Below are 15,654 nucleotides of genomic sequence, written 5' to 3'. Positions count from 1 at the left end.
TACTTTAATGCTGCCATTTCTTGGGACACTGATGTAAGCTAAAGGTTTCACAAGCACAGTCAGAGCTGCCTGGGTCCTTACCTAGACCAAGCCCCGTGGCCCAGGACAGCACTGGAGCGAGCCCTCACCCGAAACCAGGACCAGATGAAGCCCCAGGACAGCATGGGAATGAGCCCTCACCTGAAACCAGGAGGTGGCCAGGACCTGACCAAGCCCCGTGCCCCAGGAGGGCGCCAGAGCAAGCTCTCACCCTGAAACTAGGAGGCGGCCAGGACGACTTGGGCATGATGCAGAACCTGCCTGTGCTCAGCCCCACATTCTTGCAGATGAATCTAGTCACCTTGATTCCGCCAACGAGGCAGTAACCACAGTCTAAGGACAGAGCCACTGAAACAAGACAGACAGACATGAGGGTATGAACAGTTACGGTACCTGCCACCTAGGAATCAGCATGCATTGCCAAGGTACCTTCCTCATGCAATGAGACAGCAAAGGGCTGCGAGTCTAGCCCAGCAGCAGCCCCTAGGGAGAAAGGGAACCTCAGGAATACAGCTGGTTAGAAGGTTAAAGGAAAAGCTGCAGATACCAAGGGAAGAGCTGCTTGGCAAGATTTTGTACCAAGGACTGATCTCTGCCCCCATTTGTGTCAGATCCACTCTGAGACACCAGTATTTGGGGAGCCGGCCTATCAGCTGACCTAGGCCAGGAGGCGTTAATAAGTGGGGGGCACTTGGAGTACCTGGAAGAGGCCATTTCTTTATGTCCCTGATGGATGAGAAATGAGAACTCCAAAGTCCTAACTAAGGCAGAGTGAGCTTCGTCTACACTGAATTAAAGGAAGCCAAAGGGGCTGCCACCTGCAGGAACTGGTCCCCAGACCAACATTCCAAAGGGGACTGCACGTTCAGTCGAGAGGTGCCTCCATGGTACCCAGGCATGGTTCAGGCTAACTCCACAGGGAGGCATCTCTTACCTGAGCAGGGCCTCACCCCAGTTTATGCTAAAGAGTCGATTTTGGTAATAAGAATACAGGATTATAACTAGAGTCAAATCTCCAGGTAATGACTGGTGTTTTTTCCTTTGAATTAAGAGAGCTGGTGGGCCGTGGGGCTGACCTCTTTCCAGAGTCAATTATTCCAGAGCTGATTAAAATTACAAACACTAGCAAGAAGTCAATGTAACCCAACCTACATTTTTAAAGCATCTATAGTACAAGGTATCAACAGTAAAAGAACTGATAATGAAAAAAGAATTACTGTCCCCAAAAAATCACAGCAAGAAATGGAGCAATCTGATGTTTCGTGTGGGAGAAAATGTGAGTTGATTCTTAATTATCCCCATGAACTTCCTTCTTTTGTGAACTCCTTGTAACGAATTCTGAATCCTGGGCTCCCTTTTCTCCCTTTTCTGAGTTAGAGAGAATGGCAATCATTTGAAACTGCCTCAAGTAAAATAATTAGGAAGGCGTAAAATCTACTGCCAAACCACAAGTCAGATGGATTAAAAAAACCAAGTATAGACACTTTTTAGATTGTCTGTGCTGCTGGCCTCCATCAGTGGATGTAGCTTTGAAAAAAATGAAGGAGGCCAGGATCTGAGAAGCATTAACAATAAGGACAGACCCAGGAATAGATTCTTCCTTGCGACTTGGAAAAGAATACTGCTGCCTTTGAAAGAAATCCCCAATCTTTATACAGGTTTTCTTAGTAAATACATTTTGTGGTCCCTTTTGTCTTTACACTACAGTGATTTCACCCCCATTCCTGTCCCTCCCCACCCCTACCCCACCAAAGAAAAACAATTAAGTTCAAAGATAACCCGGTGATTGGACCTCTCATGATGTAGGCATTATTCTGCCCCCCCCATCCTCTTCCACGTATCTTCCATGGATACATGTGTGTATATATGTGTGTGTGTATGTGTGTGTGTGTGTGTGTGTGTGTATAGAGGTAGGTGTGTGTATACATATGTATACATATACACACACATATATATGTGTAGGTTTATATGTATATATATATAGTCTACATACAAATATGTGTGCATGACATATAAATGTACATGTATTCATAGATTTTTCTTGGTTCTGCTTGCTTTGCTCTGTATCAGTTCATGCAAATCTTCCCAGGTTTCTCTGACTCCTTCACATTTACCATTTCTCACTGCACAGACATGTTTTATGACATCCCTGCACCATCATTTGTTCAGCCACTCCTCAGTCAAAGGGCATGCCCTCTGTTGCTCAACAATCACCCGCCAGGGGCGATCTGGTGTCAGGGACAGCCTGCTGGGCTCAGAGTCAGGAAGAATTGGGTTCTGATCTACCAGCGACACTAGCTGTGGGGCCCAGGGCAGAACTCTTACCTGGGCTGGATGCTGGGTAATACCCCCTTCCCCTCTCTGTCGCTCTGACAACACCCTAGGACTTAGTAAGCACCACAGATTTAGAACTGGAAGGGACCTCGGCCCCCTCATTTTTCAGATATGGAAACAAAGTTCAGGGCAGAGCTGGGATCAGAATCCAGGGCCCAGGGCACCGTGCTGCTATCTACAGCACAGCCTGTCTGTGACCTGCTTTGCTAGAGGAAGCTCCCATCCCAGGCACCCTCTGGGAGGCTAGCATGTCTCCAACCTATCCCCTGCTTGCTTCCCCAGCACCCCACAGCTGATGGAATCCATACTAACGTGTCAATATTGGAGGTGATCTCCTGGCCTGTAAGGGGATCACAAGGGTGTGGGCCGCCTGAGTCTCCACTAAAATAAAATCGTCAAAATCTCCAAGGCTGTCAGGAGCAAAGCGCACTGTATACTGGCAGATCATCCCAGGGGCCACCAGTCCTCCTTTTCCTGGGAATTGTCCTGCCAAAGACAAGCAGTGGAATTTTCAGTTCCCCACACCAGGAGCTCGCAGGGATCAGGGCTCCATGATTCTGGAGAGGCGCCACGTGGACCCATGCATTCCTCAAAACAAACCGCCCAGAAGAAGTAGCTTCTGTTCCCAGGACAGATAGCTGGGACAGCTCAAGGGGCTGCTGGTCCAGGCATCCCCTGCCTGGGGGAGACAGAAGTGGGGGCATCAGAGGAGCCGACACTGCCCAGAGGAAGGCAGAAGGAACAAGTATTGATTAAGCCCTTTCTGTGAGCGTAGTAGGCACCGTGCTAAGGGCTTTCTCAATGACTGCACCCGGAATAATAATGTTACAGCTCAGGAAACTGAGGCAGACAGCAGGTGCTGCTCTGTTCCTCCCCAGGAAGGCCTCCTTCTCCCTCGGAGGCCCAACATGTGGCTGGCTGGCTGCCTGCTAACATGTTGGAAGGCAGGTTTTTAACCCTAAAACCTCTGCGCTGATGTTGAAAGGCCGCCCTGTGCTTTTGTTCCTGCCATTCTGAGCAATGCTCAGGGCTGATGTGTGCTACAGTAGTGTGGGCACAGTGGCTGGGCTTCAAGGACAGTACAAGGTGGGCAAGCCAGCCCAGAGCCCAGGTGCACTCAAGGAGAGCAGGGGCTGAAGAGCAAACTCACCCGGGCCTCGCCCGTCAGTAAACAGTCCATGACAACAGCCTTCTGACCTTGGGGGTCTGAAGCAGGGGACCAAAACTTTACCCCAGAGTGAGCTGGCTCGGGGTGGCCCCACCATCATGGGAGCGCTGATATCGATGGCTTTCAGTCACGGGGAAGCAGAAAAGTGTTTGCCCACTAACAAGGAAACAGAGCTAGGGTTAAGCCGCCACGAGATGTATGCACACTTACCTAGGCCCAGAGAAAAGTACGGCGTGGATGGAGGGAGGACTCTCAGGTGGCGGCTGGCGGACGTCACGTTCTGCAGCTCGAGCACGATCTGGGTTTATCATTTAAAGAACAAGGTGGAAATCAAAGGTTAGACTGAATCGGAACCCAACCCCTGCCATTTACAATCTAGGGGCACAGCTCAGAAACCAAACTGTCTGGCCTGAGTCAAGTGGCCTGTGCTTTCTGCTGGGCCCCCGTGGTTCCTGTCTGACCTCACGGGCCGAGGCCATTACCGAGACCCGTGATAATCATGGAGGGAAGCGCTTTCCCTGCAGTGAGCCACGAGTCATGACCGGGCCTTCGGGGCAGGGGCTGGGCCACAAACCCCTTCCATCTCCTGCCCTGGACTCCTTCTCTCTTCTCCTCATGTGGCTGTTCTCCCAGGCTCTGTACCCAACCACCTCCTGACACTCTCTCCTTTGGACATCTCACCCACCCCCCAGCTTCACTGGCCCTCTCCCTGCAGAGGACCTTGGCAAAGTTCTGTTCAAAGTCCGTCTACTCCTAGCTCCTGGGTAACTAGCCTTCCCTTGCATTCCCACTCCCAGTGGTTCTGCTTAACTGCCTGTGCCCGTCCACATCCCACAAGAAGAAATGGAATCTGCCAGGCAGGTGACCCCTCAGTGGCTGCCATCACCTCCCAAAGCCCTCCCTGTCCTCCAGGGTCACCGCCCTGTGCGGGCTTCCACCCACCCCGGCCCTCTCGGCCTCCGCTGCCCAGCCACACAGACCTCACCTCCCAGTCACACTAGACTTCATCTCCCCAGATCTTTGTTCGCTGGGCTCTATACTTCTCTATCAACCCAGGCCCAGCTCCAAGACAGCCTCCTTCCCCAAGCCTTCTGTGATCCCCATCCACCACTGCCTGCCCCAAGCACTTAGCCCCTGCCCCTGGGTAGGTCAGCTCTCCCCTGCTAGACTGTAAGTCCCTTGAGGACAGGATCCATTTCTCAGCCACTTTTGTAGGTGACACCCAGGACTTTGTACATTCCCAATCAGCATGCAGTGAACGAATGAGCAGATGACTTGCTCACTGCCCTGAACAACACGGTGCAGGGCTGTAAGCTAGGAATTTAGGGAAACTCTTCGGGAACCTCACCAGGTTTGGTTTGCCATCAAGTTCTTTTTTGGTTAAATCCTTTTACTGCGCACTGTACAGACTGGAGCTGCCTGCTCTTTGTCCTGCCCAAGCGAATCCCAATTCTAGTCTTCTGGGATCAAGGAACAAGTCTGCATTCACCACCCTCCTCCCATGCCCTCCTGTTCTGATGGACATCAGTCTGAGCTTTCTTTTTTCAAAACCAAAGAGTCCACCAAGAGACCCTTCCCCCCAGGCTGTCCCTTCCTGGGCCTCCTGCAACCTCTCCTGAGATACTCCATGGTGTGCAGAGAACACCAGGCAAGGCAGCACCGTGGTTCAGGACAAGAGGAGAAGGTCCTCCCTTGAGCTTCCTCAGCCTTTTGTCCTTGTCACCCCAGGCATCATTCAATGTCTGGATGTGTCTGGCTTCCCCCATCTGCGACCAACTATCAGAATAGCACGGCTTTGTGTGGCCTAAGCCAAAGGCTGTGAGTGCTAATGGTTAAGGAGGAGTCAGTAAGGAAGCAAATTTCTACCTCGTAAACTGGTCCAATTACATAATCAGTAAAAAAAGCCACTGATGGCTTAGCTAGAAACACCGGAGCATCATCAAAATTTCTGGAAGGAAACAGGAAAGAAAAAAAAAGGCCTGTTAGACACACACACACACACACACACACACGCACGCACGCGCGCGCGCCTGTGAATCTGCCCCCCAGGTGCTGCTCATGCCTCAAAGGGCAGCCAAAGCTTGCACTCCTCACCTCCAGCCATAGCCACTGCTCACCTCCCCCAGGTAGAGCATCTATTCTGTACCTGCTCATTTACACACATGAGCTTTCATTTTTGTCTCGTAAGCCTGGCACACCGTAGTGGCCAAATCAGTGCTTGCTGACTGGGAGAAGTGGTGTCAATGAGTTACTGGCGGAAAAACCAGGATTTCTGCTCATTTCCTGCTAACTGTCAGATTGGGAAGGGAATGAAGAGTCCTGCAGACCCACCAAGCTGAAGCACCGACAGGAGCAGGCACTGGGAGGGCCCCAGCACGCACTGAGAACACAAGGAAACAAACAGGGACCTCCCTTCCCTAACCGGAACCCAGTGCTGACCCAAAGAAGAAAGAGGGTCTCCAGATGGGCGGGGCTTCAGCCCCCCATCCCAGCTCTCTGCAGGGTTCCCACAGGCTGCTCAACAAATATCTGCTCTATGTCTGACTACTGGAGACCCCATTCCCAGACCCCTCCCCCGGCCCTGCCAAAGCAGAGCAAGGACACCCTGGGAGAGAAGAGAAGCTGTCAAGCCTTATTGTTCTTGGGGTTCACTTTTTGTGGACACATGCCTCCCAGACAAACCTCGCACTGAACTCCACACTGCGTTCGTCTCCCACTGCGCCTGTCTTCTTTAGAGGAAGGATGAGGGACTTGCCTCCACGCACAGTGTTGGGTGGGAAAAAGCGAGGGTTCTTGAGAAAACTGTGCTGGTTCTCCAATTTGGCAAGAAGCTGTCGCTCCTGCACCCTCTGGGCCGTGTTTGAGTGATTCATCCACATCTTATTCTTTGGAAAGTAACATTTCTGGGAAACAAGCAGAAGCATCTATTCAAAACTGGGGAGATGCTGCTCTGGGGTGCAGGCCCAGACTCAGAGCATACAAGAAAAAAGGAGGGCTGGGGCAGCTAGGGGGGTGCAGTAGATAGAGCACTGGCCCCAAAGTCAGGAGGACCTGAGTTCAAATCCAGCCTCAGACCAAACACTTGACACTTACTAGCTGTGTGACCCCAGGCAAGTCACTTAACCCCAACTGCCTAAAAAAAAAAAAAGAGGGCAGATGCAAAATTTCCTAGCTCCACCCCTCCCCCAAAGGCATGTGGGCTGGGGGTTCTGGCGCCTACCTTGACCACTTTGGGGGGCTTCACTTCCGGTGTCGAGCACTTCGTCAGGGTAGACAAGGACACTTCAGAAGGGATGGCGGGCAGCTTCTTCTTGCTGACCATCTCTGTGACCTGAACATTGCCTACGCGCCTACACTGTGCTGTTTGCTGCTAAAGGTCAGCTTGCAGTACTCTGGCTCATTGTCTCCTGTGGTTCAAAGGAAACCGAGGTTATCTCCAGGGGAAAGGACACAAGGAATTACCCCACCCACCAACCAGAAGGCCAGCGGCTCCCGCTCTCCCCCAAATGCTCTGCCACACATTGGTCCCGATGAAGTCATCGTGAATGCAGAATGGGAGGCCTGCTGGGAGGTTTCTCCATCATATGGGATGAAGTCCTGGGTTTAGGAAGCCTTGCATGGCCAAAGACTTCACAGAGTAGAAACCAAATTCCCAGCCTTGTTTTTGGCAATGATGTGATGATAAAGCACTGCCTCCCTTTGGAATGTTAAGAAAGACCGGGCATCCAGGGGACCACCATTTCTGGGCCACACATCACTGGACAATCAGGATTTCCTCTAGGGACAAACCAGAGAGGAATTCACAGCCAGAGCACTACTTCTGAGCTCCTGAATCAAATTCATCGCAGTAAACACAACTTAAGGAAAGACTGAAATACGTGACCCCTCTTTGCTCCTTTAGAGAAGTGGGGGACCATGGGTACAGAATACTACATAAACATTAGCCTTCTTTGACATATTGGTTAGTTTTGCTGAAAGTTCTCCCCTTTTTTAGTCTTTATTATAAGGGACAATCCTCTGGGAGGTAGCAGTGGTGAGGGGGGGGGCCAGAGTGGGAAATGTGGATGACCCCAGAACAAGAGATACAAGTAAAGTTGACTACAAACATCCAGGTAAGCATCCTGCCTGGATGCTCAGAAGGCGCTCGGTCTTCCCTGGAGGGGAAGGGGCTGGTTGGGGCAATGGGGGCAGAGGGTGTCTGTGGGAGGCCAGAGAGGGGATGGGGCGTGGAAGCATCCTCTGGGCATCCGAAGCGAAGCAGGGCGAGGATGAGTACTCACAAGAGAGAACCAAGAGAAGAGGGAAGTCAGTGACGAGGATGGGGGCAGTTGGGGCACAGAGAGGGGAGATCAAGGAAGCGGACTGTGACCCCGCCTTGGCAAGGCCCCGGGCACTCAGCGCCCCCTAGGAGAGCGTCAGCATCAAGCGGAATGGGGACCTGATCCGCCTGGACACCACTGATACAGGCAAACAGCCCGCTGTAACACCCAGACGCCCCTGACTCCAAGCCCAACATCTGCCCTGGCCGCAGCTCTGCAGTGCCCTGCCAAGACGCGGCGGCTCCTGGGCTGGCCCTGCTGCAGCCGTGGGGCTAGGACCACGTCCTTTCCTAAGCCCTCCCTGCGTGACTACGTTCCCACTGCCCCGGCCTCGTCTAAAACAAAGCACTCAGTGACCAGTGGAGAGGGTCAACACACGATGGGCGTGGGGAAGGAAATGTGCCTTCTGAAGAGCGATCTGAGCCCAGAAGGGACTGCCAGAGGGACCCAAGATGGAGAAAGAGCCCTCATCCTGAAGATCCTTGCCACCCCAGGCCCCAGGAGGAGCCAGGGACAGCCGGCTTTCCAAGTGTCCGGGCTGAACAGACTGGCCTGGCCCTGCAGGGGCCACAGGACCCAGCAGGACCGCACCTCACTTTGTCCTGTGGTGCTTGACCTGCTTAGAGCTCGCGCCCCTAGAGGGGCACCCCGCGTGGGACAAACACCACAAAGAAGGACATGCCCAGTGAGGACTCTAAGCCGCCAGGGAGCGCAGCAAGCTCCAAGCTCAAGCTGGATCCATAATGCGAGCTGGTATTTGGAAAGGAGAGAAGCATACCTTTGGGTGCTCGGGAGAAAGGCAGAGGGTCACGGACGTAATCACCAGGGCAAATCAAGCCGCTGTTCCTCAGCACCTCGCCGTCCACGCACCACCTGAAGGCCGACTTCACTGCACAGAAGGGGCAAGCAAACGGTTCACAGACAGTGAACACGTGAAGCTGATGCCAGAAAGCTGGGCTCGGTTTCCCCAGTGGGCAGACGTGCAATTCAGGCTCTTCTCAAGGGTCCTGCCACGTGCCCCGCCATCACCCTCCTCTGAGAACCGCCCCCGGCCGTGCCTCGACTCTCCTTTCCAAGCCTCCTCCGTCTTGGGGCCTTCCTTCTGGGACCACCCCCAACGTACCCAACCTGTCCTGTCTGTATACTGCCCCTACCCTGATCTGCTCCTCGGAGCGTGGCTGTCTTGGCTTTTCCTTTGTACCCCCAGGGCTCACATAGTGTCTGGCACCTAGGAGGAACCGACTTTCAGGTCAGTCCGATGGGGTAGGCAGGAAAAGAAGACAAGCAGCCCTTCCCTCTAGAAGCTTCCAGTCTAGCTGGGGGACAAATCTGACCATGAAAAACAAATGCAGCCCAGCCAGCCCTGAACTGTGGGACACTGATGAGATACCCAATGGGAGAAGAGGGGGACAAAAAGGCCTCCAGAGAGGTGGCGGCCTTGAGAACGCTCAGCCTCGGCCAGGGGAGGAGGGCACATCAGGCAGGCGAGCGCCACGGGCGCAGATCTGGAAGCAAAAATTGGCATAGCACTGGATGGGGCAGAGGCTGTTTACAATGCCAGTGAGAAGGAAGGGCGGCCAGCTGTGGAGGGCAGACAAATCACCCGAGGAAGTTGGCCCTGGAATGTAGATGGTGCCAAGAAAAAGAAGCCAGCCCCCCTGCAAATTCCGGCTGCGGCTTCCCATCGCGTTTACTGCTGCCCCAGGCCGGGAGTCAGCAGCGCTCTCCTAAACCACGGTAACAGGGTTTCTGCCCCCTCCCATACCTCCCTGACATCAATCATCCCCCTGACAGGAGTCCAGAACACACCATCCTCTCCTCAGAAACCTCCCGTGACTCTGCTGCCTGCAGGCCCCAGCCAGGATTCTCAGACGACTCTCCGCTCTTTTGTGGGTGTGAAGGGGCAGAGGACCCGGGCTAAGCTAGAGGGTGTCTGAGGAGGCCACCTGCAGCACAGAAAGCCGGGGGGCCTGCTGGGGTGGGGAAGTGGCAGCAGGACAAGGGGGAGTCCTCCTGGAGAGCCGGGGGCTAGATTAGGGGGCCCAATCGGGGCTTGTAGAAAGGCTGGCCGGCCAGCCTCAGATGGTGCTGCCGCATGTGTCAGCACAGCCAAGGTTCTGCCTTGGGCCACGCACAAAGTCAGGGTCCGGTCAGGGTCATTACTGTTGTCAGGGCGGTAGACAAAGGCACACTTGGCAGACCCCAAATGGAGATGACAGGGCCCGGGGGGCCAAAGACTGTCTGCTGGCCCCAAAAAGATTTTAATAGGCTAGAATGATGGGCCGACTGTCATCCAATCAAACCCAATGCGTGTTCTCTCATGTCCTTGAATTTAAAAACAATAGCTAACATTTATATAGCACCGACTATGTGCCAGGCACTGTGCTAAGCACTTTATAACCGCTATCTCATTTGACCCTCATAACAACCTTGGGAGGCAGGTGTTAGTATTGTCATCCCCATTTCAGATACGGAAACTGAGGCAAGCAGAGGTGAAGTCACCTGCCTAGGGTCACACAGCTAGCGAGTGTCTGAGGCCAGATCTGCCTCTGGGCCCAGGGCTCTATCCCTTCTGCCACCCTGCTGCGCCATGTACTAAAGTCAACTGTACAAGTATAATATGGGGGACACATGGGGGCCCAGATGGACAACAATGTGGCTGCAGCAGAAAAGCGGACATATCACCACAGTGACAGAAACATCGGGCCCCAAGGACGGCTCTCGCTGCCCTCGGCCCTGCCCTGCTCAGATCGCCTCCAGCTGGTGCAGCCACCATGCTTTAGGAAGGACATCGATGCACTGGCTGTGTCCAGAGGAGGCTGACCATGACGGTGAAGGCTCTCAAGGCCAGGACCCTAGGAAGCCCCGTGACAAGAGTCAGGGAGGACAGAGCACTGATGGGGATGTGTGGTAGAGCTCTTCAAAGGCCTCCCATTAAGGGTTAAGACCTGTCCTGCTTGGACCAGAGTCACAAGGCAGTCGATTTCTACTCGATCTCAGAGAAAACTTCTGAAAAGCCTGAGCTGTCCTGTCCAAAGGTAGACAGGGCTGTCCCCGGAGGTGGAGGCCTGCTCAGGCCCTGACCAGACCGCATAGCTTTGCTGGCCCCTTCTGAGCCTGGGCTTTGGGGACTCCAAGAAGACCCCAGGAAGGACAGAGGCGCCCTTGGATTCCACTTAAATCCTGCCACGGGTCCAGCTCTGCACCTTTGCACGAGGGCAGGCACAGGGTCCTTACCTGGAGGCAAGCAGACGGTACCAAATCCCTGGGCCTTGATGTTGTTCAGGACCCTTTCTTCTTCCGCCAAGGCCCGAGCCCGGGCCTGAATGATGTGCCTCTCAATGATGTCTGTGTCTGCCAACTTCTGGGTGTACTCATCTCGAAGCTGGCACAAGACAAGGAGTAGGACAGAGACAGTGATGCTGACCTCGCTTTGCCTCCCTGACTCAGCCCAAGAGGCCCATGCACAGCCTTGCCAGGCTATCTAGTCTAGCCCCACGTGTCCCCAGATAAGCAGCCCTGCTCCACGATTGCCAGTGTCAGTGCCAGCTGAAGATCCCCGCTGAGCAGTCAGCCATTTTTCCTGGGCAGCCCACTCTGCTCTGGGACAGTACCATGTGCATTGCTAACCCCCCCCCATTAGTACCAGCTCTGCCCTCTGGGGCCAAGAAAAGCATTCTGTCTTGTAGAGCAGAGGTGTCGTACTCAAGGAAATGGGACCTCTCAACTGCACACAGAGTGACTTAGAAGTCCACAAACTGGCATCACCTATGTGTTCCTATATCTATTTATTTTCTCAGATCTTCCCAATGACATTGCATCGAGGTTGGCAGCACTCTGGTGTTTGACAGCTCTGGCTCTGCCCAATGGTACGCCCAACGCTTTTCTTCTTCAGGCCAACCATCGCCTCCCCCGGTTCAGAAAGGGCAGGATGCATGCCCCCAGCGGCCTTCCTTCTCTCAGAGTTCCCCCATCTTGTACCTGCGAGCTTGACTTTCAAACTCGAGTGTATGACTTGCGCCACCTCTGTTCCATTTTGTCTCATTAGGCTTGGCACAACATTCCAGCCAGGCTGCCTAGAACCTGTGGGCTCTGGATTGAAAGAAGTGTCCCCTGCTTAACAAACAGGTCAGTGACAAGGCTAGAGAGGGGTAACTAAGTCAAAAGAAGAGCCCCAAAGTCTGGGAGGAGAGGCCAAGGCTAAAAAGAGGAAATATATTGCATGAGGGTGAACAGAAAGTCCTGCCCTGGAGTTAAAACCTTGTGTTCACAAGTACAGAGGTGGGAGATATGGGAAAGCAACTGGCGTGAAAAAGCTATTGGGGTCCCAGTGGACCACATCAAAAGCTTAAGATGATCTTTGACTGCCTTAATACAAGCAGAGACTGAAGAGACTAATCATGACAACTCCCTCCAACAGATTCATGAAGAAATGATAAAATAATCACAGGATACTTAAAGATTCAATAGAACATAAAAATTAAATTGAAAACCCAAAGGATACCTCCAAGTGACAGCTGGTGGTGAGTGGGGAGCTCTAGATATAAATCTAAACCAAAGAAACCGAGGCTGGACGCTCCTGCCAGGAGCAAAGGCAAAAAATCTGAACAGAAACAGAAACATGACAGATCAAAGGAGAAAAGAACCCCCAGGTCGGTGGGACACCAGGCAAGGTCCCCGCACCGCCGGGGGCCCAGGGCCCTTGGCATGGCTTCTGCACCGAGGTTCTGACAACAGCAGATGCTTCCAGTTACCCTCTGAGAGGCAGCCTGGTCTAGGGAAAGAGGCCACAGCCCTGGGTGTGAATCCTGCCTCCAACAAGGACCAGCCCTCTGAACCAGCCCCCTCTCCTCTTACACTCAGGCGCCACCCTGCCACCTGGTGTACGAGGCAGGGAGGGCCACAGAGACCTGGCAGTAGAAAAGGGAGCCCGGAGGCTCTGGATACCAGTCAGACACACCCCAGAGGAGGGCTCTACACCGCTCTCCCCTCCAGGGAACAGGACCTGGCTCGAAAACCAGTCACCAATCAAAGGCATCAAAGTGCTGCTATGGCCAGAACATTTCTGAGGCCCAGGCTTCTGAGCCAGAGGTTCTCTGGCCACCCGGTAAAGGACTCTTAGGCTCACCTAGTTAATCCATCAGCAGGCCCAGAAGGGCTGAGCTCTACTCCAGAACCAGTCCCTCCCTCTCCGGGCCCCCAGGCCTGGAAGGTGTTCCCCACTACCACAGGAAGCCTTCCCCAAGCCCTCTGTGTCTTGGGGCCTTCTCTCCACTAATTATCTCCTCCTTGGACTGCCCAGAGCTTTGCTTTGTATCGATGTGTTTGCACGTTCTCTCTTCCCTGAGATTGTGAGCTCCTTGTGGGCAGGGAATCTGTTGCCTCTTTCTGCATCCCCAGCCCTTAGCACAGTGCCTGGCACACATGAGGCGCTTAATCAGTGTTGACTGATCAATCCATTGAGAACTGATGAAAAGTATGGTTCTTCACATGACTTCACCCATACAGAGTTGTGAATGTCTCATCCTAACTGTGTTTGTTGCTTGTTATGTTCAAAAGTGAATTTAAAAAAGGAAGCTCCTTGGCTGTCGGCTGGCTTGCCGAACAGCCCCGGTGCCATGGAGAGAACCAAGTGTTTCTCCCTTTACCTTCTGCAGCTCCTCCACAAGCTTCTCATGGTGGGTGTTTTCTCCGCCCCGGGATCTGATGAAGTTCATCCCTATGTCTTCTCCTATCACGTCCAGAGTGTACAGGTTCTTGAAGAGGCTGGTCAGCAGGTATGAGATGTCCTGTGCCAAGGAAGAGGGGTTGTCTGAGAGGGGAGCTGGGTCAGCCCCCGGGGGCTGCACCCAGTCTCTCTCTGCCCATTTGCGGGCCAGCAACCCATGAGAGCCCTCCCTGCCTGCCTCCCGCCTGCTCAGCTTTCTAGTAGACCTTTCCACATCTCACATGTCAGGGAGGGACAGCTGGGGGACAGCAGCACCCAAGTCAGTTTTCTCTGAATCCCCAGGAAGACACTGACCTCTCATCACTATGGACACAGCAGGGAAGGGAGGGAGAGAAAAGGGGGGGGGAGAGGGCTCCCAAACGAGAGGGTGGACGGAGTAAACAAAGTGAGTGACCACAAGGAGCCAAGAGGGAGAGAATGAATGAGTGAATGACTGAACCAAATGGACAGATGAAAGAATGAAGACGAATGTACAACCAAGTGGAGGAGTGTGGGAATGAATTAATGAACAAAAAGAGGGAAGGAGAGAGGACGTATGAATGAACAAATGGAAGGAAGCAAACTGATGAATGAACTAAAGAACAAGGGAATGAATGAATGGAGTTAAACAACTGAACAGACAGGAGAGACGAAGGAAGGCAGGAAAGAAGGATGCAGAGAGGAAGGGAAGAAGGAAAGAAGGAAGGTAGGGGAGGGGAGGGAGAGGGGAAGGGAGAGGGGAGGGCGGAGGTAGGCAGGCTGGAGGGAAGGCCCTGCCCCCACCTGGCTCTGCAGGGAGGTGGGCCTCAGTCTCAGCAGGGGGGGGCTCGGGCGTCAGCTCCACGGATTCCCCGCAGCCGCTTTCGCCCCGGGGCTGACTCCGGTCGCTGCCGCCTCCGCGGAAGCTCAGCCTGCCATCCGGCTCCAGCTGGGGCTCGGGCTGGGGCTCGGGCTCGGGCTCCGGCTGCACCACGGACGGCGAGGCCATCTCCACCCGCGCCTCCCCGGGCGGCGATCCCAGGGGCTGCGTGCTGGTCTGAGCCCTCTGGGGTGCCAGGGACGCCAAGCTCCCGGTCTCCATGGCGACAACCGACGCGCCGAGGCCGCTTCCGGCCCCGTCCCTTCAGTCCGCTCCCGCCCTCCTCCTGACAGCTTTCCGCCCAGCGGCGGCCCTCCCTCTCAGCCCGCGCCCCGCCCCACTTCCGGCCCTGCTTCTTCCTTGCCTCTCAAGTCGCTGCCCCGCCCCGCTTCCGGTCCCGCCTTTCCCTCACCGCCTACTAGGCCCAAGCTTCCGGCCCAGCCCCTTCTCTCGACCAGTTCACGGCTCCACCTTCGCCCGTGCCCGTATCGCCACGCCTCCTCCCTCAACCAGTCCTCCTTCCACCCTCTCCCCCCGCCCCCCGCCTAGTTTCTGGCCCCGCCCCCTGTCCCTTTTCTGCCCTGCCCTCCTCTTCCCTCCCAGCCTTCCTGCGCACGTGGCTCCGGGGGAGCCCTGCTGCGGGCTGGCCACCAGAGGGCGCCATAGTCCGAGGACGCTGGGGCGGGCCCAGGAGCAGGGCGTGGGCTCTGGGTCCGGGCTGGGCCCCAGTCCCGGGCGCAGCTGCGGGAGCCACGGAGCTTGGAAGCTCTTTACAGGCCGCTAGAGGGCGCCAGAGTCCACAGAGCGCTGAGCCTGGAGCCAGGAAGACCTGAGTTCAAATGCAACTTCGGAAACTATGTGTGACCCCGAGCAAGTCATTCACCGCTGCCTGCCTCAGATTCCTCAAAAAGGGAACAGTCACAACCCCTCCCGCACAGGGCTGTTGTGAGGATAAAAGGAGATAGCAATTGTAAAGTGCTGAGCCCAGCGCCTGGTACACAGTAGGAGCTGTATAAATGCTTGCTCCTTTCTTCTCCAAGACTATAAATCTGACGGCCTTCAGGAGGCCTTTCTGCAGGATTATTCCTTCTGAGAGCCCTTCACTATGCTCCCGGGTCTCCCAAGTAAGTGAAAATCAGCTAGCCAGCACTTATTAATCACTTACTGTATGCCAGGTACTGTGGCAGGTGAAATCCCTGTCTCTGTCTCCAGGGAGTTCCCGTTCTAA

The 15,654-nt window shown here is 54.4% G+C and overlaps 1 protein-coding gene across 1 annotated transcript in view; it reads right to left on the bottom strand.

Annotated features, from left to right (window-relative positions):
• Positions 1-14,648, bottom strand: part of DLEC1 (DLEC1 cilia and flagella associated protein) — a 77,568-nt gene extending 62,920 nt beyond the window's left edge. The window contains exons 1-13 of the mRNA XM_078151671.1: positions 14,447-14,648; positions 14,351-14,403; positions 13,509-13,649; positions 11,098-11,245; positions 8,639-8,749; positions 8,264-8,418; positions 7,667-7,945; positions 6,762-6,908; positions 6,224-6,444; positions 5,408-5,489; positions 3,752-3,839; positions 2,686-2,859; positions 251-387 (exon numbers count right to left, since the gene is read on the bottom strand). Of these exons, the coding sequence (XP_078007797.1) occupies positions 251-387; positions 2,686-2,859; positions 3,752-3,839; positions 5,408-5,489; positions 6,224-6,444; positions 6,762-6,908; positions 7,667-7,945; positions 8,264-8,418; positions 8,639-8,749; positions 11,098-11,245; positions 13,509-13,649; positions 14,351-14,403; positions 14,447-14,648 (1,938 nt within the window). The remainder of the gene's footprint in view (positions 1-250; positions 388-2,685; positions 2,860-3,751; positions 3,840-5,407; positions 5,490-6,223; positions 6,445-6,761; positions 6,909-7,666; positions 7,946-8,263; positions 8,419-8,638; positions 8,750-11,097; positions 11,246-13,508; positions 13,650-14,350; positions 14,404-14,446) is intronic.
• Between the last annotated feature and the right edge of the window lie 1,006 nt (positions 14,649-15,654).

Source organism: Phascolarctos cinereus, unplaced genomic scaffold (assembly GCF_003287225.1).
Source record: "Phascolarctos cinereus isolate Bilbo 61053 unplaced genomic scaffold, phaCin_HiC Scaffold_4;HRSCAF=312, whole genome shotgun sequence".
Classification (NCBI taxonomy): Eukaryota; Metazoa; Chordata; class Mammalia; order Diprotodontia; family Phascolarctidae; genus Phascolarctos; species Phascolarctos cinereus.
The sequence above is the reverse complement of the archived record's forward strand: the minus strand, read 5'-3'. Positions and strand labels throughout refer to the sequence as shown.